The sequence below is a fragment of the Camelus bactrianus genome, chromosome 2 (assembly GCF_048773025.1).
Source record: "Camelus bactrianus isolate YW-2024 breed Bactrian camel chromosome 2, ASM4877302v1, whole genome shotgun sequence".
Taxonomy (NCBI): Eukaryota; Metazoa; Chordata; class Mammalia; order Artiodactyla; family Camelidae; genus Camelus; species Camelus bactrianus.
The window spans coordinates 52,007,862-52,029,666 of NC_133540.1; the positions used below are offsets into that span (position 1 = coordinate 52,007,862).

A 21,805-nucleotide genomic window follows, 5' to 3' on the forward strand; every position below is an offset into this window, starting at 1 on the left:
ATGCTATAAGCTCTTAACTTACCTCTATGCCTGCCCAAATCTTTTCTTTGTCCCCTTTCCAAATCTCTCCTTTGTGAGGAAAGTAAGTTCTTTTGTTCAATGGCTTTCAGAGCACATTCTCTGGAAATGTCTTTTATTTTTTCCCTTTGATCATTGTGACTTAATTTAACTGTAAAGGAAACCATTATAATAAAGATACAGATCATTTTTCAAATGTACTCAATAAAAGCACAAACTGAACAATATAAAAATTTTAAGATGCTATATATTAACAAAACACAGATTGAAGTATACCATGAATTCATTTTTATGCTTATCCTGACACAGAGGTGCATGTTGTCTTTTGAAACTTCTTGAAAAACTCCTAAAGCGAACACGAAGGATAAGTGACTTTTCATTGAAATAATGAGAGCTTAAGGTAACTGAGTCAGGCACTGCTCTAAGCGTCTTAACTCATTTAATCCTCTGAGATGAGTACAATTACTGTCTGCTTTGGATTGGGAAATGGAAGCATGTAAAAGCTAAAAATTTGCCCAAGTTCACATAGCTTGTATATGTAGAACCAGGATTATGAAGTCAAATTGTCTGCCTCTAGTGTTTGTGTTCTTAAACATATGCACAGTTTCTATAGGCCTAAAATATTCTTGAAAAACAGATAATGGCTTACTCTAAGAACATCAATAATACATGAGAGGGAGAAAGGTATAGTTCCATTAAGAACATTTAAAAGCATGTATTGTAGCTCTTTGTTAATGATAATCGTTAATTTTGAATCTTACCACCCTTAAACGGGTTACTTTTAGGGTTAGACATTATTTTATTAATATATTTAAAAGCTGCTTACAAAATCATCCTGACTACCCACCCAAATAGAGTTGTATGTAAAGCATAGCTACACACCAAACTGTGATGTCTCATTTTGACCCTAGTCACAGAACTTGGTATGTGAAAATTAAAGTTGTGTAATGATAATAACAAGAAAGTTGAATAAAAATGAAGTTAAAAATAAACTACAACTATAGTAACTTCAAACTACTGTTGCATTCACTTGACAATAAATTCAGTTTGGGCATATGAGCCAAATTATTAACTCATGTTTTTCCTCCCCAAGACAATAATTAACTCCTTTAAGGAAAGGCTGCATTTTAGCTTTCTTTGGTAACAGTCCAGATTGCCTCCAGCCTACTATGTACAGCCTTGAGTGCATGGAGAAACTCAAACACTAGTCAGGTCAAATTGTTCAGATAAAACTAGAGGTCTCAGAGAAATCCGTAAGTCAAAAGAAAGAATTTTGTTTCTACTTGTCATTTTCTCTTCATGGCCAAGGAAAGCTAGTTAATAAGCACCTTCCTTTTGGTCCTTACTAAGAATTACAGATTCATTAAGTAAAGAAAGAGGCAGGCTTAACTATGAAGAAAGGGAGAAACTTAACTACTCAAAGACAACGTAAAAATGACAATTTAAATACATACCTGGTCCTCTACCACCACTTGTTTGAATATGGCTCCGATTAAATGATGAAATATTATCTGCTTGAAATTTCTGATTTTCTCTCTGTTTTATCTGATCACCAAATCCATTTTCTTTTGAATTATCTGACTTATAAATTGAGGGCTTCTCACATCCTTAAAAAGACCAACAAAAGTGTATCATCCCTTTCTCCTCCCAACCAGAAGAGTTGTTTGAATCATCCTTTCAGACATTTTTAATACTGTAGACAAAATTACTTAAAAATTTAGAGAACTGATATCTTTTAAGGATGTCTACACGTTTTCTAATGCATCCAAAATGGCCTAGCTGCTGTGGACTTTTCTAATGTACTAATTCTCTTTAAATCTCAATATTCACTGCTAGTAGGAGCTATCAGTAAGTATCCCCTTGTGCTGTGAGACCACAGGAGTGGGTGACTCCTGAAGGTGCTTCAGAGGCCATAGATGAGGAAAGGTTTCTTTATAAAGACTAACTCTAAGTATTAAAATTTTCCTGAACTCCCCTTTACTGAAACTAAATATTGAAATTATCCTCAACATTCATTTCACATTCACTATATTACCATTTCTACCCAGTGTGATTATAATAATAAGAAAACACTAAAAAGAATTTTTAGGCTTATGTATTTATTTATTTTTATTGGAGATACCGGGGAGTGAATCCAGGACCTTCTGCATGCTAAGTATGTGCTCTACCACTGAGCCATTTCCCTCCCCGCAAAAAAATTTTTTTAAAAAGAATTACCCATATTTTCTGCAATGGATTTATAATGCGACCAGTTGATGACCTGCCGGAGCGCATCTTCAGTGGAAACTGCTGTGCCATCCGGGTTTGCGTAAAACAAAAGCAATGGCTGGAAATGGCATCGGATACACTTGGAGACCACATCTTTCCATCTAGTTCCAACCTTTTAAAAAATCACAATGAGTAAAAACAAAACAAAACCTTGCAATCAATGTGTTACATGAAAAGACAGAGACTGAATTATTTGTTTCCCTAGCCTGCTTGCTCACCCCATATCATGTGATTTGAGGAGATGGAATGGTAGAGCAGGTCTGTTGTTACTAATATTCCTTCAGGGTATGGGGCATATTTTCCTATTTCTGTATATATTTGGTGATTTTTCCTGAATCCTATTTTGAAATGGCATACTGAAATTTCATTGAATTTCACATTTTTCAGCATTGAATTTTTTTGTGTTCCTGTAAAATTGTTGGATTTTGTTCTGGCATGAAGTTAAGTTATACAGGATCAGCTTGGTCCTTTAAAGGCTTCATTTTAAGCTTTTTATGTCAGATCCAGAGCAATCTTCAATCTAGGGATAATTTAGCCCCACTATTAAGATGATACTTTTCTGAGGATTCTGTCAGAATCCCTTGCTGCCCTGTGTATCCACTCTTGCTGGTGGGGATACAAACTATTCAAGCCCTGTGTATGTTTTGGGAACTGTCTGACCTTCTGTCTTACAGAGGTCCTTTCTCTCACCTTGTGCCAGTTTGCCACACCCATGGTGGATCACTACTCAGCCAAAGATTAAAGGGGGAATCCCTCTGCCAATCTCCAGAATTTTCCCTCTGTGCAGCTTCCTTTCTGGTAATCTGCTCAGCAAATTTTAGTGATCTTGCCTCCCTGAACTCCAGTTTTGGTTTCCTCAACTCAGTGAGACTAACTAGGCTTTGTTTGGGTTCTCCCTCTGCACTGTCATCCAGAAACTATCTCTAGGCAGGAAGCAGGGATCACTGTAAGGCTCTTCTTATTGGTTTCCCTTTTTTCTGCTCAATTGCCTGTTGTCTGGTGTCTAAAGTAGTTGCTTCATCTATGTGGTTTTCTAATTTTTAATACTAGAGGGCTTTGATGATGCTATTATAACTTAGTTCATTTATTACTGTAAGTATTTACATATAATCATTATTTTATATAATTATATTGTTATTTTATCATTATTATATCATTTATTCCTGAAAAGTAAAAATCACAATAGTTATTCCAGTTAGTAAAGTGTCACATACCTCTTTTACATTTGCATCATCAAAAAATACCCATTTGGAACTCTTGGTATGAAAAGCAAAGGCACAATAATGTCGGCTGGTGTAGCAAATCATGCCAACAAGGTGAAGTTCACTATTTTTGGCATTTTCATCAGTAACCCTATAAAAAAGCTGTTTAAAAAATAATTTGTATGTAATATTGTCTCTTTTTTAAATGAGGAACAATAATTTGATGGATCACGCATTTGACTCTCTATGAAATATATTTATCATGCTTACTGCCCCAATCTGATATTACATAAGGCTATAGACACTACATTGCACTGTTAACAGAGTTACTACTTTCAATTAGTCCATAAGAAATATTAAGTCCAATAAAATGTATTCACTACAACTTAATTCAGTAGACAGTACCTCTAATAACAGAGAACTGACACTTCACATACATACTCAAAACGTGAGATAAATTACGTATTTCCTTATAATTCATGATTGAGTCACATATTTTAACATACATTAAACATTTTATCTAAAAGATAGTTATCTGAAAGTTGAATTGTAACAAACCAATTCAAAATTTATCGAGATGGCAATAAGCATACTAAGAGATAGGTGCTATAGATGAATTTTAAATCTAAAACTTTTCTAGCTTAATATTTATACTTATAATCATTATCATACACACAAACACATACACACATGCATATACTATCATATCATCATCATTCTAGAGTGATAGAGGGATAGAGCATGTGACAGTTTAGTTTGTAACTGAGAGCACCAGCCCCAGTCTAGGCAAGAAAGGCATTCCAGTTAGCCTGATTTGATTAATTTTATCAGTGATACACCTGAATATTATTTCCTTTGGAAAGAAAATTTAGTTCTGAAAAAGTACATTATAATATTGAAGATGTTTTAGAGGAATTTAAAAATAAGAAGGAAAAGAATGAAACAGTTGCAGTACCCCAGGAAGATAAAGATGCGTTGCTAGATTCCGAACAACATCTTCAGTCAAGTCAGAATGCTCAGAATCCCAGACTAAACCAATTGTAACAATCTCTGGGCAGTTCATTAAAACACGCCGAATTTTTATTTTTTGGCCACAGTTACTCTAAAGAAAAACACAAAAGGCAACTTTTGAAATTATCCAAACAGATATACCACAGGTATATCTTATACAGTTTGTATTATGCAATAACAATCTTAACATATATAAGAAACTTATTTCTTCAGCATATTAAAAAGGACTTCTAACAAAGTATTTTTCTTAATTATTGATTAAACAGGAAGTTTATTTTACATCAAAGTACTTTTCTTTGGTATCTTTGTAAATCTGTTAAAATAAGAATTCAACCTAAAAAAGGCAGAAATAAAACCCTGAAGTTATTAGTAACATTAAATGAGAAAAGAATAATACCATCTGTAGTATTTATTTAAAGAAAAACAAAAAGAAAATTCTCTATAGTCAAATAATAATTTCAGAACTTAAAATTAATCAATATATGCTATATTATAAATTCATAAAGGTAAGAGTTTTTAAAGAAATAAAATTGAGACAAATAGCTCACATGGTATAAACAGTTATTTAAAATAACATTGAAAAATAAATTCTTAAAGTTAATTCCAGATATAATATTTGCATGATAATTTCTGAATGTCTATATTCAAATTTACAAACACAGAAGCACACTAATGTTCTCCAGATCATACTTACAGGGCACTTCCTGTAGTCATCAGTTGTGTTTGCTGCTTGCAGCAATTCTGCGAACATTTCGGGCTTAAAGCGTTCATGCCTTTCCATCATTCTTTCAACTTCATTGCTACAAAAGAAAGAAACAGACCCAAATCTAGCCTATGAACTTAAAAAAGAACTAACAAATTTACATCAAAAATACTAACTTATCAACATAGGTATGACCACTTTTTCTGTCTCAAAACACGATTTTATCTGAAAAATTGACTATAAGGTAAACTTCCATGAAATGAAAAAATTGTGAAATTTGGCAGGTGTATGATGAAAAAAATTAAGTCAAGAACAGAATAAAATAACATGAAATCATATCACTGTTTGGAACTATATAAATGAGGTAAGATGCTCCCTATAAAGGTAGCTCTAAGTTAAATGTTTCTTTTACATTGTTACATAACAAGTAGAGAATTGAGTTTAAACTTTTGCCTAACAAGAACAACAAACTAGGAAAGGCTCTCTCTCTGGCCTAGAGTTCCCATAAACAAAGTTATTTTCAGCTAATAGAAGGGCCCTTTGTTGATTAATGCAGAAGTCACAACCAAAGTCCTTAAGCCCGGTTTGTGCCTTTTGTTCCTATTATGAATGCTAACAATTTCATTAAAGCCTAGGCACGGTATCTGTGCCATTTTTTATTCAACCTCTCCCAGAGTCAAATTTTCACATATCAAGATATCAAGTATCTTTAAACAACTATTTAAACACTTCCAACAAGATATATAACAGAAGCTCAAATACTCCTACTAGTGTCCACCCTCAAAGCTCTGGCTCTACTTAATAGTAATATAACTGTCCTAGAGCTGGAAATATTTTACAGTTCAATGGTTTAAATAATATACAATATGCACAAACAGCTAAAACTACCAATTCTTCTAATGCACTTCAAAAGTAGACTAGAGAGCACTAAATCTGACAGGTTCACTCAAATTGCATGTAATGGTTACTCATGAAATTGACAGCATCAGAGTAGTGGTTAACTAGAGATAAATTCTGAAATTTAAAATGAAACCGACCTGGGTTTCAATCTTAATTTGTCCATTTACCAGACTAACCTTATTAAACTTATTTCTTGATCAACAAAAAGTTTTTGTTAAGATTAAAAGTGACAATTTATGTAAAACCTGAAATATAGTAATAAGCAATGAACAACTGGTATTCAGTACTTGTTACCAATAAAAAGCGAGAGATATTAATTAGAATGCAAAGTCTGGGCTTTTGCAACTCGTGGTGTGGACCAGGGACAGACTGATGAAACTCTAATTCTTATTACCTAAGATACTGCCTCAGAGCACTGTTACTTTATACAAGAGTTTCAAAGTAGACTTTAAGCTTTACAGTTTTTAATTTATCTTCTATCCTTATTCAAACACTATCCTACAAAGTGAATAAAATTGACAACAAATGACTGAAGTTTAAGGAATGTTTCTTTAAGCCAATATTTCCCAACACTGTATATATTCAAATAATCAAATTGCTATATTCATTGATTTTTAAGAAATAATGTGCTATATCCAAAAACTACAGGAAGTTTAATAATACACTGAAATAGATAAGCACCTAATACTCACTTTGCACAATGATAAAAATATTGGTAGCATTTAGCAACTATTGTACTAATGCATTCCAATCAATAACTATTGATCCATATTTTGCCTTTTGTATTAAAACATATGCAAACATTTATGATCTTATTCAATGCTTATCACACATCAAATATTTATACTCTCAAATATCTGTTTCAGTGTCCAAATAATTCTTATCATGGAAAGTCTAGGAATCTTTCATTTTTTTCCCCCTAAGGGATCATTTTTGGATCCCTAAGCTGATGTTTCATGGACAGAAAGGGAGGGAAGGGGACAGGCAAGCAGGGCAAATTTTTATTTCAAGTAAATGTTGAAGTCTTAAATGCAATAAACCTAACAGAGGACTATTTTCACTTTTTTCCTGTCTTTTCTGCTTCCCCTAACTTTTCATCACCACGCAGGGACATGGTGGAGCCATGGAGAGATGGCCACTACAAAGGTAACACCTTAGCAAAAATGAAGAAATCACATACAGTTCCATTTATCATTGCACTTGTCATTTTAACCTTTCCTTCACGGTTCCAAAACCTTGCTATAAATATAAACAGGTATACATTTCACTGAGTGATACCTGTATTTGGCTAAATCAGAAACATCCAACTGAGGTAGACATCACTTAGTACCCCTGATGGCAGCGTATCTGTTAATCTCAGAGAGTAAATGTTCATTTATGCTATGGTTTATAAACCAAATGCTCAATAAATGATCACATGCCTTATTAACATCTGTGACAAGTATGCTTTAACAGGTCCTTACCACAGAGCTGTTGTAGAAATGTACCTCACAAATTCTGTGAAGGGCAGAGGATCCGATGATGCTCCACAGCTACGACACACACACTGCAGGTAAAAACGTATGTTTTATTTATCAATCATAACACATAAATATAATATCTAACAAAACAGCTAAGCTATCTCACCTGTTCATACAGAGTCATAGCAAACTTCTGGTGAGTGATACAAGATTTAGAGGTACACATGTCCGCGTCTCTGCTTGGCACTATGTGAAAATGAATCCTCTCCAATATATTTTCCTAATTTAAAAATGAAAGGACAAATGAGTTGCAAATCTTGCACAGGACACTTCAAAATACAACTCTTTTTAAAATTTAAAAATCTTAAAATCTTCCAAAGTGTTAAATTTAGGAGTGCCATACATATTGTCAGCTTTTCAGCGTTCCTCTTAAGCAAGCCTTCCAATGTTGTTCAATAATTCACCTTTTGCAGAGTTAGCTTTAAAAAAACCCTAGCAAAAGAAATACTATCACATAATATATGATTTTAATAAAGATTTAAGAAATCAGCTCATGGTGGCTGACATTTAGAAATTAATATTAGAAAACAAGATTTCCTATGTTCCCAGCATTCTCACGTTCAGAAAAAGCAGTTGATAAAAAAAAAAAATCCTACTTGGATCATTTGATTAGTCTATATAACTTAAAATATCAATGATAAAGGCTTGTAATACCTGCACTAACCCCCTAATTCAAGGGATTTGCTCTGCAACAAACTTCATATGAAAGTTTGGTTCCATAATACAGATCAATAAGGAGTATTCATTTCTTTAACAAACAATCCTTTTTACCACAACTTAACAATGGATTCTTTTAATTAGTTAACTTCCTCCTCCTCCGCCCCAGTACATTTATACTCATTCAGTTACTTACGCCTGGATTTCTAGATATCCTATGAATTATATCATGGATTAGTACATTTCATTTAAGTGAAAGTAAAACTACAAGTTTAGCATTGTGCAAAATATACTTTTTAAGCAATGGATCAATTATAAACATGAGACATATGAAATATACATTTCATGACTGTGTGTGCTGTTTTTGTCACATTTTAATAAACATGGCAAGTGCGCTAAGCAGTGCACTAGACAAGGAGCTTCCCATCTGTCTAAGTAAACAGTCAAACTGTTCATTTAAAAAGATGATAATAATATGTAAATGCCAAATGAATTCTAAAGAGTAAATTCTTCAGAAATTCAAAGAACTGATTGGGGTGCTTTGATGATGCATTGCATTGTGCATATGACTTAGGCTGAACTTTAACAGATAATAGGTTAGGAAAGTTTTAAATATTTCAGGAACTTGAGCAAAGGCTGTAAAACAGGAATTTAAAAGACATGTTTGGGGAACGGAATGAAACCACCTTACTAGAAGGGAAAATTCAGGAAGCTAAGTTGGAGTTTAAATGTAAAGAGCCTTAAATGTCAGAAGAAAGTCAGGTTCGAATCACAGAAGTATCTGAAGAGCAAGCATTAACCTGAAGAAAAACTGTAGTCATTTGGTGGCCGTTAAAAACAGACTAAAAGGAGACAGGTTGAAAAGACACTAATACAGAGGCTTAAATAATGCTGAGAGTACAGGCCTGCGCTAAGAAGCGGTGACAGGGAAATATGGCAAGGCAAACCTTAAAAAGGGCCTCTGATGAATTTACAGAATTTGCTGAAGAGATGCAAGACTAAGAGAAGAATGGTTACATCTTAAATATAAGTGGCATCTACGTATCAAAACTATTAATCATCCACATATGTATTTTACAAGGTGTATAAAGTGCATTCCTGATTAAGGGAATGCTCTACTTTTTAATAAATTGGTAACAGAGTCTCAGAACCTCAACTTCAGTCAGTGGTTCTCAACCTGGAGTAAGGTGTGTATCAGAACTGCTGCCCCTGACAGCTGCCCAGCAAGATCCTCTTCGTTCCCAAAGAGAATCACTGCATGGAATGAGAAATGTTACCGTGAGAGTGTGCTGCATGTGTAAACCCTGTAGAACAGAACGATGACTTAAGTGATATATAATATGATTTATATATTTTTGCTCCAATAAATACATTTTAAAGGATTCTAGTAGCCTAACTCTCAAAAATTAGGGCAGCACTAATAATCAAAACCCAAAGTACACAAAACACAGGTGGACTTAAACTGAGCTTTGAAGGGTGGGAAAGACAAGGATCCACTGAGCAGTTCTGATGCTTATCCATTGTTATAAATTTATGTTTCATTTGTCTCAAAAGGTGCATCATTTAAGGAATGCAAACTACAATCCTGATTTAAGGATTATCAGAAATACTTACAAAGCACTCTGCAGCATCATCCATAAGGCCAAGCTGGAATCGCTGCTCATCTTTGAAGCTTTCCGCAAGAGCATGCCTTATGTTATCTGAGGGAAGCGCTTTTTCTCGACTGTGTTGAAACTGTGCAAATATTGTCTGGGAATCAACAAATACATCAACAAGTAAGTTTAATCCCAACAACTACAAAAATACTTGAATAATTTCATCACAACACAGTAAAACTCAAAACTATATGCAGAAACTAGTAAGTCTTTTGCTTTAAAGTTCCATACAAAAATTTATTTATATCAGTAATGTGTAGAAATGGCTGCCCCAGCCTCTAAATCAAATGTTAGTGCATAAGAATTAAACATGAAAAGTTCTCATGTCCCATCTTCAGAGATTCTGACTGAGGTGAGGCCCATTTTTAAACTGTTTCCCCCGCTGACTATGATCTAAGTTGTTTGTAAAGAATTTTGAGATAATTTGCTTCAAATCTTAAAGTATACTATAGGAATAAAACTTATCCAAAAATAAACATATAGTCAAGTAAAAATTAGTAGGAACTCTCTAGTCTTGAAACATTGGGAACATCATTTAAGAATATATGATTATAGGTGTTAATTGGTCTTTTATTTCTTTATTGAATATAAGCAAGAAAAGCTTTTTAAATAAGTTGGGTTTATGACAATCATCTTGGGGGCGGGGAAGGTTTTCAGTTACAAACCACCAAATAAGAACTGGTTATATTAAGTTCTGTATTAATTAGTCAAGAGGTATGTCATCCCCCACAAAAAAAAATTTTAAGACCAAGATATGGTAGGCTAGGAAATATTTCAAGAATCTGTTCTACTGCTGCAGGTAATTTTAATTTATAAATAAGAAATTAAAATATACATATGTATAACTGAATCACTTTGCTGCACACTAGAAACTAACACAACACTGTAAATCAACTATACTTCAATAAAAAAGAAATAAAAATAAATAAGAAATTAAAAAAGACGGCAAATGATATTAGATATCCAGAACTAAAATTTTTAGCTATAATTACAAGTGCTAAAAAATGAAAAATGTTTTCAGATGTCATTTCTTTTTTAGGTAATTAACGTTTCCAGGTAACGTTTAAGATATTAATCCTACACAAGATTGTTATGCATTCAACATCTATTTTTTGATTGCCTAGTATATATGAGGTATTGTTCTACATCAGAAAACACAGACCCTGCCCCATGGAGCATACGTTTTCGATGTAGTAATGACGAGAAGGCAAATTAAGTAACAACAATTACATAGCATGTCAGAATATAATAAGCACAATAGAGAAGAACAAGGAAATACAAGAGAAAAAAATAAAGCATTGTAATAGCGACAGGGATGCGGGGAGTAGGAGAGAGGGTGGGAGCTTACCTTTTATCTAGGGTAGTCAGGGAAGGTCTCAAAAATGGTAAAATAATAGTTAAGGAGAAGAATGAAGGGATTAAGAGTGTTAGCCATGAGGACATCTGGAAGAAAATCATTCTAGACCCATGGAATAATAATGAAAATACACAGAGGTGAAAGCCAGCTCTGAGAAATTGCAAGGAGGACGGTCTGGCTACAGTGCAGGGTGTGTGCGTGGGTGTGCATACACGCACACACACACGCACATGCATGTGTGAGCACACAGGTGTTCCGAGGCTGAGGAGGCAAGCAAGAGGAAAAAGCCGGTGGGTGATGCATAAGGCTATGGGAAGATTTGGGCTAGGAAATTTAACTGGTTTTTACAATTGGACAAAATATTCACAATTTACTTCAGAGTAAATAAAACATGATACCGTAATTTGATCTAATTTCATCCTTCATCCCCTAACAATAACCCTATTTTGCCATGTTCTGAAAAAGAGAATATAAAATTGCCTTCTTCAGTGATTTATTCAAATACCCTTTTAGGAACATAAATCAAAATAAAGCATGAAAATGACCTTTTATTTTCCTGTATATATGTGTGTGTGTGTGTGAATTAAGAATATTCAAGAATGCAAAAGACTAAAACTTTATTTCTGAAAACATATTAATCAAATCTTAAATTCTTGGGTAAAAATTTCAATGACATACATGAACTGCTAACATATACTGGACTTCTCTTTTTCACCTTTCTCCCTATTCTATTTATTCTCATTCAAGCAGTCCAAATATTATATCTACTTAACACAGGTTATATCACTCCTCCAGTCAAAACAATCCCATGACTTCCTAAATCACTCAAGAGAAAAAGCTAAGGTCCTAACCAAGGCCTAGGAGGCCCTACATAACCTGGATTCCTGTTGCAGTTATTTATTACTCCATAACAAAACCACCCCAAAATGCAGTTACTCAAATAACATTTATTTTTATCATAAATCTGCAATTTCAGTGAGGACGGGTCAACTCTGCCCCACTTGCAGTCATTCGGAATCGTCTGAACACTGGGACTTGGAGTCACCTGAAGGTCGGTCACTAACTTCTAGAGGTTGGTGCTGGTTGTTGGAGCTGCCTGTTGGCCAGGACCTTTCCTATAGCTGTGACTAGCTTGGCTTCCCCACAGCATGGCAACTCACTTCCAAGAATGAGCACCCCAACACACAGAGCCAGATAGATCACTTTTTCTAATCTAACCTAACCTTAGATATCTGTGGCATCATTTCTGCCACATTCTACTTAATGGAAATGAATCATTAACACAAGCACATATTCAAGGAATCAGACTCCACCTTTCGACAGAAGATCTGCAGACGTGTTTGAAGCCACCATAACTCACCTTACCTCTGAGGTCATCTCCTATCACTGTCCCCCTTGCTCACAGAGCTTCTACCACCACTCAGGTTTCCTTGAACATGTCACACACACTCCCACCTCAAGGCCTTTGCAAGTTGCTGTGTCCCTGCTTGCCTGGAATGCTCTCATCCACTCCATCACCTCTTCTAGGTCATAACTGAAATGCTACTTTCTCAGTGAAGCTTTCATGGCTATTCAACACTCTCTATTCCTTCCCCGGATTTATTTTCCCTCCATTGCAATTATCATTACCTAATACATTTTCTATTTTGCTTGCTTATTTTCTCCTCCCCTACAAGAATATAAATTCCATGAGAAAAGGGGTTTTTATCAGTTCTATTCACTGCTGTATCCAGAGTAACTACAGCAGTGCCCAGAATTCAGTAGTAACTCAAAAAATATTTGTTAAAATGGATAAAGCATTATTTCAAAATAATGAAAAATGTAATGTTCCTAACAATGTTACACTATTTAGATTCACTTAAACTGTCTTTATATAAAAGTGGAAAATTGAAACATAAGCCTGAATAAGTCATACTTTAAGAATTCACTTTCAAAACTGTAAGTCACTTGACAATGAACTTCCATTACAAGTAAAGTAACTAAATACATCAAATAAAATAATCAAATCAAATTTTTTGAGAAACAATTAATAGTCATTTTTCAGATCTATTAAAAGGTTACCTTCAATGCACAGAATATACAGGCATCTCCCTGACAAACATGTCCAGTCAGAACCCGCAAGCTTCTTCGAAATATATCTAATTGCCATAAAACCTAAAAAACAGTGAGATGAAGAAAGAAACATAGTAATACGTTTCTCTATTTCTCTATAATAAATAGATTTAAATATTTCTAAATTGCAGGAGACAAATAACTGCTTTTAATCTCCTGTTAATAATCAGATATACACAACTACTTAAAGTTCTGTAAAACTACAGAACTGCTAAATACATGTAGTTCATCTATACAAGATGGATTTAGAAAACATTCCTGTTGATTCACATTTAAAAACCATGACAGGCATAGAACAAGAAAAAAGTAACTGCTCAGTTAAGGATTCGATATGAGTAGAAAACGTGGGATACTGAATGGACGACTTGGCAAAAATTTAAAAGGGGAAGTGACTGTAACACTTGGAATGAACTAAAATTTAGGAAGGAAATATAACTGCAGTTGACAAGAAAAAAGTGTAGAGATCTGTGTGGTCACTGTGTACTGAATGAAAAAGGGGGCATCTGTGTGGTAATGGGGGTACAGCATGGTATGAAACAGCAGTTATAAAATAACCTAAATATATTTGCTGCAATTATCCATTCATCATTTTCTACTAAAATACAAAAACAAAATAAACAAGTAACTGTTTAAATCAGTCCAGAACTTAAAATCATTCTAGAAAAATCTGAAATCTATACAACAGGGTAAACGTGTCTGCTTCACAGAGTTCTTATAAGGACTAAATATATATGTGTAATAATATGTAAAGTGTTTAGAGCAGTACCCAGTACACAATGGTATGCACTGAATGCAAGCTGCTATTTGTAGCTGTAAATACTAGTACAACAAACAATTAAGATCTTCAAGTTTCCCTGTATCTTTCAGTCATTTCCTCAAATAATAAAACTAAGAAAATCTATTCACCATCTCACATTTCTCCCAACTGAAAATAAAGGTTAATAAAAACAAATAACTTTTAAGGTTTCCTGTATTTTTAATTACTGAATATCTAAAAGCCATTTTAAAATTTTTCTTAAAGCATAACTAATAGGATTCACTTATCACAAATAATTCAGTGTTTTACAAAGCATTTGAAAATGTTAATAACTTTCTTGCAGATCATATTCTATCATACCATAAAATACACTACTTTAAAACTCATTCGTCAAGATGAAGATCATGAGAGCACAGCCATGGGAAGTACACAGCACTGTGTGGTTAATGATACAACCTCCGAAGGCAGGCTGCCTGGGTTCTAATTCTAGCTTTACTGTCTACCAGCTCTTGGACTGATTTGAACAAAATGTTTTCTGAAACTTAGTTTTCTCATCAGTAAAGGGGCATAAAATTAGTACCTACTTCTTAGGATTGTTACAATAATTATATTAAACACGTAGTGTACCAGTAAGTGTCTAGCACATTATAAGAACACAATAAATGTTAATTATTAAATATAACAACTTTGCTTTTAACTTAGAAAACTTAAAACCACACCAATATGTCATACCTAGTTAACTGTACTACTTTCTTATCAAATAAAAGTTTAAAATATTCAACCAAAAGAATACCTCTATAATTTACTTATAAGGCTAATGAAGTGGGTCTTTCAAATGTAACTGGAATGTTTTCTGCAATTAGCAAAAAGTTTAAGTTACACTGGATCCAAACTACAGAGAAAATATTTTATGTGACTTCCGTGTACATTACTCAATATAAAAGTTTAAAAATGATGTTCACAAATCCATATCAAAAGTTATTCTAACTACAGTTAATCTTTAACCTGTCTCATTCAAAATATTGATTATATTCTACCACATGTTTTAAAAAGTTAGTCTAAACTGGTTGTTGGGCTAATTAGTTTTTAGCAATATACACATTTTTATTTTGCATCACTTGCACATTGCATTTTAACATGGTAGCTAACAAAATTAATATAGTTATTTTGAATGTTTATATTTCTCATTTACTTATTCCCAAGATTAATACATATATGCATATGCATTTAATAAAGTGATACAAACCTTTCATCATATTCCTCACTTCAAAATAATATTTAAAAAACAAAATTAAGGAGAAATTGCATATAAATTCATTTTTCTGACTTATATTATATCCATAACATTTTAATACTGTTCGCTTTTAGTAATTTCTTACAAAATATATTCCACAATTTATTTCTCAGTAGTTTCATAAATATTCACCAAACTGCATATTAGCACCTGTACTCTTGAGTTTTTAAAAATGAAGTCAGGCTTTTTCTGACAGAAAGTCTATTTGAATATCTGTTTTGTCAGTGAGGACTGGTTTGGTAAATTTTTATATGATAGACATATGGTATATAGTGTATATGGTAGATATTTTAACATCAGAGGCCAGCAGAACCCCCTGAGTTGAAGAGATGAAATTGAGAGCTCAGAGAAGCCAAAGCAGCTAGAGTGGGCAGGGCAGAGTGCTGCGGAGAGAGCCACAGGATTAACATGCAGGGGAGCATTCAAGTATTCCGGTGGGTAGCCTGAGGAAACTACCTCAGGCCAGGAAAGAAATACTCCCCAAAATTAGAGGAACAGTGCCAGAGCACATACCATCCCAAGGTAGTACATGTTCCCAACAGCCAAAGTGGAAAACGTCATAATTCATAGAGCATTGGTTAAAGAAAGAAGAGTCCTGCCCCAGGGGTGGAGAAATTAACCCTAGAATAAACACAGTTCTGGTACTGCCTATCAAAGCTTAAAAGTAAAATGATCAAATTGTTTCCAAATAAAGTAATCCTACCCTACAGTAATGTTCAAGAATATTTTTAGGAATATAAAAATACCAATCACCCAACAAGGTAAAACTCAAAATGTCATCTGACAGCCAATCAAAAATTACCAGGTGCTAAAAGATACAAGAAAATATATTCCAAAACTAGGAAGAAGAAAAAAAAAATCCAGATTTTGCACAGAATTAGTAGACAAGTATATTAAAACAATTATTATAACTGTATTCAAATGTTGAAGAGTCTAAAGAAAAGATCAAACATGTTAACTACAGACATAAAAGGGATTTTTAAAAGACCCAGATCAAACTTCTGGAGGTAAAAACTACAATGTCTGAGATAAAAAATATACTGGATGGGATTAATAGATTAAGTAAACATTGCAAAAGAGAAAAATTAATGAACTTAAAGACACAACAGAAACCATGCAAAATGAAAGAGAGACAGAAGAAAAAAGAATGCGAAAGAAAATAAAGAGAATGAGCTGTGGGACTTAAAGCAACTAACTACATATGTAATTTGAATCCTCCGAAGGAGTAGGGGGAGAGAAAAAATTAAAGAAGTAATGGTAAAAGAGTTTCCATATTTGATTAAAATTATAAAGTCATGGGTCTAAAATGCTCAATAAAGCTAAATACAAGAAATATGAAGAGAACTATGTCAAGGCACATCATAACCAAATTGCTTTAAACCAGTGAAAAAGAGAAAATCTTAAAAGCAGCTTAAGAAAAAAGACACATTACAAACAGAGTAACAAAGATAAGAACAACAGTAGTTTTCATTAGAAATAATGCAAGCTAGAAGACAGAGGAGCAAAATCTTTAAAGTACTGAGAAAAAAACTGTCAACTTAGACTTCTTCAATGACTAAAAATACTTTTCAAAAAACAAAAGTAAAACAGAGATATTTTTTTCCAGACCTTTAAAAGCTAAACGAATTCACAACCAATAGACCTGTATCACAAGAAATGTTAAAAGAGGTCGTTCTTCAAGCAGGAGAAATGATACCAGGTGGAAAGCCAGATCCACACAAGGGGGCGATGAGCACCAGAAATGGCGGCTATGTAGGTTAAGTAGAAATAATCTTCAAGCTAAAGGTCAGTGGAATGTTCATTTTTAAAAAAATGTATCACCATGGGAATACTTCTCCATTTTCTTTACTATGTCAGTGTCCTTACTCAGAATTTTCTTTTGGTATAGTCATCTTTTCATCTCCCTAAACTACACACAGTATTTTGGAGTCAAAGAAGCAGAGGGAAATATATAAATGTAAAAAAAGAACTGGAAAAGGGGTAACAGGAAAAGATCTGAAATAATAGAAGCCCTTTCTCACAGCCTGATTTAAACAAAAGCATATAATTCCATGTCTTTCGGTGCACAGAATTCCCCTGTATCGGGTGTCATTCAATAAATATTTTCCTGCCTTTCTCACAGCACTTAAAGCCAGAGGGATCTCTCAGCCAGGGCAGAACAGTAACTATCATTTAATGGTCCCAACATAAATTAGAATTAATGCTTTCCTAATACCAATTGCTTCTCTTTCCCTGAGTGAGTTATAAAACTTTCAAGTTTGACATATGTCCCAGACAGTGGGCAGTTAAGAACACAAGTCTGAGTCAGATGTCTGAGCATCTGACATATTCTAGATGTGTCCATTTATCAAATGAGTTAGTTAAGCAATATTTCTCTTTCTACTCACAGTTTTCAGGAGGAAAAAATAGAAAGAAAATATGTGAAAAGTTATTTATTTTAAATTAAAAAATTTAAGGTATATTCTAGGGTCAATAGAATAAAATTCCAATGTTCTAAATCTTCCTGTCTTTAGCACTGCACAGTCAATGGTCAGAAGGATGTAGGATCCTACAAAATCTAGAACTGTGGAATAAAAACTATCATACATAAGAAAGAATATTTACCTCAGGCAGAAAAATGGGTTAATACATATTTGTTAATTGAAAGAATTTCAACAACGACTGAAGCAAAATGAATTAACCATTAATTTAACTGAAACAGTGGTGTCCAAATTATGATTATACAGAGGTGACTTCAGGCCACGGAGCGGGGAGGGGAGTTTGAGTACTGAGATTAAAAACTCTGCTTTCTTATTTTGATCCAAGCACCTTGTTTCTTTTTATGCTGTCTATAGGGATTCAACCGAATCTCTTAAACAAAAAAACAACAACAAAAATTGGGGAGGAGGGGGTAGATTAGCTAATTCAAAAAAATAATTCTGTGCATTTTAGAAACATTCTTAATTTACTAAGAAAACATTTTAAGCCAAAAAATATTTTTATATCCTAGCAATGTATCATTCTGTTGAAAAAACCATTTCCATTTACTATAAAAACCAAAATGTCCAGTCAAAATATTTTTGCAGCTGTTATAAGTGATATTAAAAGGTCATTCCAGATGATAATAACTTTATTCTTAATTTACAAGTCAAAGCAGCATTAAGCAAAGAATTTCCTGAAAGGCACTTTTAAAATTTAACAATAAATTATAGTCTCACCTGTACAGCACTATTAAGAAAGCAGCTGTTTTGTCCTGGTTCATTTAACAAGCCTTTGGTAGGGGCTAGGGATAGCATACTCCCGGGTTGGTAAGCTTTTCCAAGATTGCCACCTGGTTTCCGTAAGAATTTTACCCATGCCATTTTCAAGCAATTTTGTTTTCATTAAAGCTAAGAATTATAACTTTATGTGATACTTCTGATGATAAAATGGATGATGTCTTGAATTCCACTTAAATTCGTTGCAGTCTATTACAATAATGTAAGTTCCCAAGTCCATATCTTTCTCGATACTGTAAAGTTTTGAGGATTTTGTCAAGTAAAAATAGGGTACATAAGCTTTGACGTTCTGAAAGCTAAAGAAAAAAGCTATATTAAACAAGGCCTTACAGATTTTAAAATCTTTGTGTTAAATTTGATAGGAGTTGTATAGTTTAAGACGAAAAACATTTTTTAAAAACTGCTAAAAATAACGTCGATGAACAAATCATATTCTGTAAAACACAAGTCATTTGTCTTGATAGTTTAAAAAACAGATGATACAAAAAGATGTAGAGTTGGCATTTGGTATATAATTCCTTTGGTCATTTGTTTTCCTTATTTTTTTTAATAAGAAGACTCTCTTTCCCAGGTGAAGTTATTAAAGGTGACTCCATATTTCGTATCAATGTGACCTCAAAGCAAATCTACAAGAAAGAAAAGAAATGTTTAAATAAAAGTAATGGCTAATCAAGAAAATTCCTGCTTTACTATCTGAACACAAATATTGAATACATAATTAAAATATTGTATATATAATCATAAAGGGATTAGAACCAATAATGTTCTAAAATATGAAAACAAAAACATAGTTCATCCTTAAAATTTTTTAAATATCTCAATGTAACATCAATCACTACCTACCTCAAGATTTCAGTGGTCATATGATGGTTTCATAAGGGAATTATTCTACAGAAAACTAGAAATAAATTAGATCTCAGGTAGTATTTTGAATAATACTAACTTTGCTGTCAATAGTATAATACTCTATTTATTAAAACAAATGCATATACAGAGACTATATTGTTACCCTACACAGAATCATGTCATTTCTCCAAGAAAGTCAGCCCATTTTATATAAATTTACATGCATTAAAACTCAGAAGAAATCTTACATTGATAAATGTATCTTAGTGAGTTAAAGTAAATTTCCAAATTATTCATGAATACATGCTCCTGGCTAAAAGACTAAATGTCCAACTTCTTAACTAAAAATAATCAAGTATTACTAACAAAGTTTAGCTTAATCAATTGAATTTGCTTCCTGCATTCATTCATTCAACATTTATTGAGCCACGTACTGTGCAGGCACTAGAACTGACATTTTAATGAGGAAAGACAGACAATAATAAAATGAATAATATATTGTATCCTATACCAGAAGAGTTATGCGCTGAGTGCTAACAGAAAAACAATGCAAGGAAAGGGGATAAGAAGTGTATATAATGGGAGACGGTTTCCCCTTTTAAATAGGATGGTCACGGAAAGTCTAATTGAGAAGGTTACCTTTGCACAAAGATTTGAAGGGAAGTGAAGATGCGACCTAGTGAAGTAAACAGCAAATTGGAAGGGTAGTAAGAAGTTCAGTGTGGCAGGAGAAATGTGAACTAAGAGGGTAACAGATGAAAAGGGAGGATGGGAAAGCAAGAGAGATCATGCAGGATCTTAAAAGCCCTATATAAGGAGTTTGGCTTTAAATTTAAACTCTGGGTTTAAAGTCATTGAGTTTAATTTTCACAGCATAAAAAAAAAAAAGAGAGACAGAATGGCACAAGTCAGTTCAAAGACAGCAAAGCAATGAGGAATAAAGAAGAAAAGCATTAGTCTCTACAGAATTAAAGTCAGAAGCCTTTTGTTTCCAGCCATACATATTAGCTTGTCGCTAATAAGCTGTTTGGTATATAAATTCTTGTCACCTCTGATTCACAGCTTCATCTATAAAATGGGGACAACAATAACAGCCCTGTTTAACAGAGGTTAAATGTGTCAAGAATTATAAAACTCCGCATTGTTAGTTGTTCACTTCTTTTTATTTTAACTCTATGGATTGTAACTTCCTCTAAAATGTTCTACATGATCCTAAAAACTTTCACACAAATTTTTAATAAATGTAGGTAAGATTTTACAACATTAAGGGAGCTCTGTATTGGCAGTAAATTTGTGTTTTTAGTGGAAGAATCCTTTAAAATGATATTCTTTCAACAATTATTTAACTAAGTACCAGGTCTGTATCATGAATTCTGCCAACATATATGAAACAATCTCTACCTTAATGAATTTAGTTCTGTGAAGGGCACAGGCACAAATAGATAATTTTAAAATATTGTGGCTTCTGTTCCTGCACAAGATGTCAAACTAGTATGTGTTTCTGATTCTCTTCCTTCAAGCCAACTCTGGAGATTATACAAAAGCAACAGGTAGTCAAAAGGGGAAATATTAAGGATACCAAAAGTAACTGGCTTCTAGAGTGGGGGAGAAACAGCAGCCAAAAGAGAGAGAGGGCCAAGTGTCACAGACTGGGAGAGATCTTTCTAGTCATGACCTTTTCCATTCCTCACATTGCTCTGGGCAGAGAATTCCCATCCCACACAATGCAGTGAAACAGGAAAGCTCTGCTACCACCCCGGTGCCATCTGGAGGGTAAGGGAGATCATAACATCAGGAAAGCACCAGAGCACAGCCAGTTTGGAAAGTGGTAAAAAGTACAGATGGCCTGCAAGGCTCCTGCGTGTTCTATCCTCACCCTCCTCCACAAATAGAACAGAGGACAGAAGGACCTGGAGAAGATCACACCTCTAGGCAGGGCCAACAAGTAGTTCTTGTTGGAACCAACTCTCAAGCCACATTACCCCAAATCAAGCCCTTACATCCCCACCTCTGCTCCCTGAAATCACCTGAAGAAACAAATTGCATTCATTCTTTTCTTCATGTAAATATTACTAGCTTATAACTTTTTACTCCCAGGAAAAAGAAAACCAGACGCTTGCAGAGTGAACACTATGAGAGAAAGGCAGCAAAGCAAACAATCTACACCACAGGAAACAGAATGATCAGATCAAAGGGAACACAATTTAAAATAAACTTAATAAATACACTCCAATTGAATATGAGTTTA

The 21,805-nt window shown here is 33.7% G+C and overlaps 1 protein-coding gene across 2 annotated transcripts in view; it reads right to left on the reverse strand.

The window, feature by feature from the left end:
- USP53 (ubiquitin specific peptidase 53) overlaps positions 1-21,805 on the reverse strand; it is a 49,515-nt gene that overhangs the window by 14,428 nt on the left and 13,282 nt on the right. For both annotated transcript variants that reach the window (XM_045514982.2, XM_010952605.3), the window contains exons 2-12: positions 18,652-19,337; positions 13,353-13,445; positions 9,894-10,028; positions 7,729-7,842; positions 7,566-7,648; positions 5,194-5,299; positions 4,444-4,590; positions 3,501-3,650; positions 2,236-2,398; positions 1,473-1,625; positions 23-169 (exon numbers count right to left, since the gene is read on the reverse strand). In XM_045514982.2, coding sequence (XP_045370938.2) covers positions 23-169; positions 1,473-1,625; positions 2,236-2,398; positions 3,501-3,650; positions 4,444-4,590; positions 5,194-5,299; positions 7,566-7,648; positions 7,729-7,842; positions 9,894-10,028; positions 13,353-13,445; positions 18,652-18,795 — 1,435 coding nt within the window. In that variant the 5' untranslated portion in view covers positions 18,796-19,337. The remainder of the gene's footprint in view (positions 1-22; positions 170-1,472; positions 1,626-2,235; positions 2,399-3,500; positions 3,651-4,443; positions 4,591-5,193; positions 5,300-7,565; positions 7,649-7,728; positions 7,843-9,893; positions 10,029-13,352; positions 13,446-18,651; positions 19,338-21,805) is intronic.